The 1,533-nt window shown below is 63.1% G+C and overlaps 1 protein-coding gene across 1 annotated transcript; it reads right to left on the minus strand.

Moving 5' to 3' along the window:
• Positions 1-177: 177 nt before the first annotated feature.
• EMIHUDRAFT_50356 (hypothetical protein) lies at positions 178-513 on the minus strand (the record flags this gene model as incomplete). Its single annotated transcript, XM_005764896.1, has 1 exon — positions 178-513. A coding segment is annotated over one exon (336 nt), but the record flags the coding sequence as incomplete, so codon positions are not given.
• Between the last annotated feature and the right edge of the window lie 1,020 nt (positions 514-1,533).

The following is a 1,533-nucleotide window of genomic DNA, read 5'->3' on the forward strand; positions in this document are numbered from 1 at the left end:
CGGGGTAGGGAGCGGCCAGGCAGGGTCAGAGGGTGGCAAGAGGTCAATCGGGGTAAGGGAGCGGCCAGGCAGGGTCAGAGGGTAAGAGGCCATGCAAAAGGTCAACTAGCGAACCTCGAGCAGGAGCGCGGATTCGACCGCCCCCTCGGTCGCTCCCTGACTTGATCCGGAAACACTGGCGAGGGCCATGAGGCACAGCTTGCAAGCCTCGGTCTTACCGGCGCCGGATTCGCCAGAGATGAGAATCGATTGCGCACGAGGCGGCGACCCGTCGTCGCCCGTCATTTTGCGATACGCGACCGATGCCACTCGGGCAACGTGCGGTGGCGCAGCCTCACCCTGCTGGCTAAGCCGCGCTATCGAGTCGGGAGTGCACGATGGGACGGGCTTGAACGGGTTGACGCTGATCACCACCTGACCAATGGACGTGAAGATCTCGTCGGCAGCATGGCGCCGCCGCAGGGTGTCGAGCATGGTGGCATCGTGCACGCTTGAGAGCGCAGTCAGGTCGTCGACCGCCTCGTCCAGCACGGCAGCTGGAAGCGCCTCAAGCTCGGCGCGCGTCATCTGTACTGTGTGGTCGGTGCCATCGCGGCGGAGTGTGACCAGGTCGCCATCGCGGACGTCGACGGTGGTTGCTAGTGCCCACGCATCGGCGTCGGCCACGGGTATCCAGACGCGATCTGTCATCGCCAGCCAAAGACAGCGACGGCGTCCGCCCTGGCGAGGTACTCCCACGCCTCTCGGGGTTTTTGTCTGGCCGAGTCAACCCGAGCAGCCTCGGCGAGCGTCAGCTGTTCCCACAGCAGGCTGGAAGTACCTCGCCAGCGTCCGCCTCGATTGATGGGCTCTCCGAGCGACGAGGAGTCAACTTCAGCTGGTTTCTTAAATCGTGGGACATGTCTGTTTTCTTTCTTGTCTTCCGAAGGGCCGACCCTAGCACCCTTCAATCGGACTTTAAGGACATGATAAAAAGAAATAAGTGCAAATGCGGCGGTGCGAGTGTTGCTGTCCCAGCGAGACGCTGGTGGGGTGCTCAGGAGTTGTCGCGCTGTGCTAGTGCCTCACCGCATCCTGATGAGTGATGCCCGATCTCTCGCAGTGGAGCCGCATAACGCTGACGATGGCACGATCGGGGTCGATGAGATCCTCAACGTGCTTGACGCTCCCAGCCCACCCAAAAGCGCCAAAAGCGACAGTCCAAGGACGTCGCCACGCTGGGGCGTTCCCTGGCACCTCTTCAAGATGACGTCGCCTCGGTCACCGCCACAGCCTCCGCTGAAACCTCAGCCATCCAGAGCGGAATCAGACGACGGCGGCTGCCTCGACGACGGCATCGACGGCCTCACTATTCGGCCGACCGCGGTGCACTCATATGCCAAGCCAGAGATGGCGCTACGCGTTCGCAACAACTGCGCCGAGGCGAACCTCGAGCGTTGCCCTGAGGTCACTCTTGACGGCCTGGAGCGTGGCAGCCGGGTGAATGCGTGGCTCGAGTGGGTGTCGACCAGCGGCCGCCTGCCCAGCCTGGAC

The sequence above is a fragment of the Emiliania huxleyi genome, assembly GCF_000372725.1.
Source record: "Emiliania huxleyi CCMP1516 unplaced genomic scaffold EMIHUscaffold_5756, whole genome shotgun sequence".
NCBI classification, from domain to species: Eukaryota; Haptophyta; order Isochrysidales; family Noelaerhabdaceae; genus Emiliania; species Emiliania huxleyi.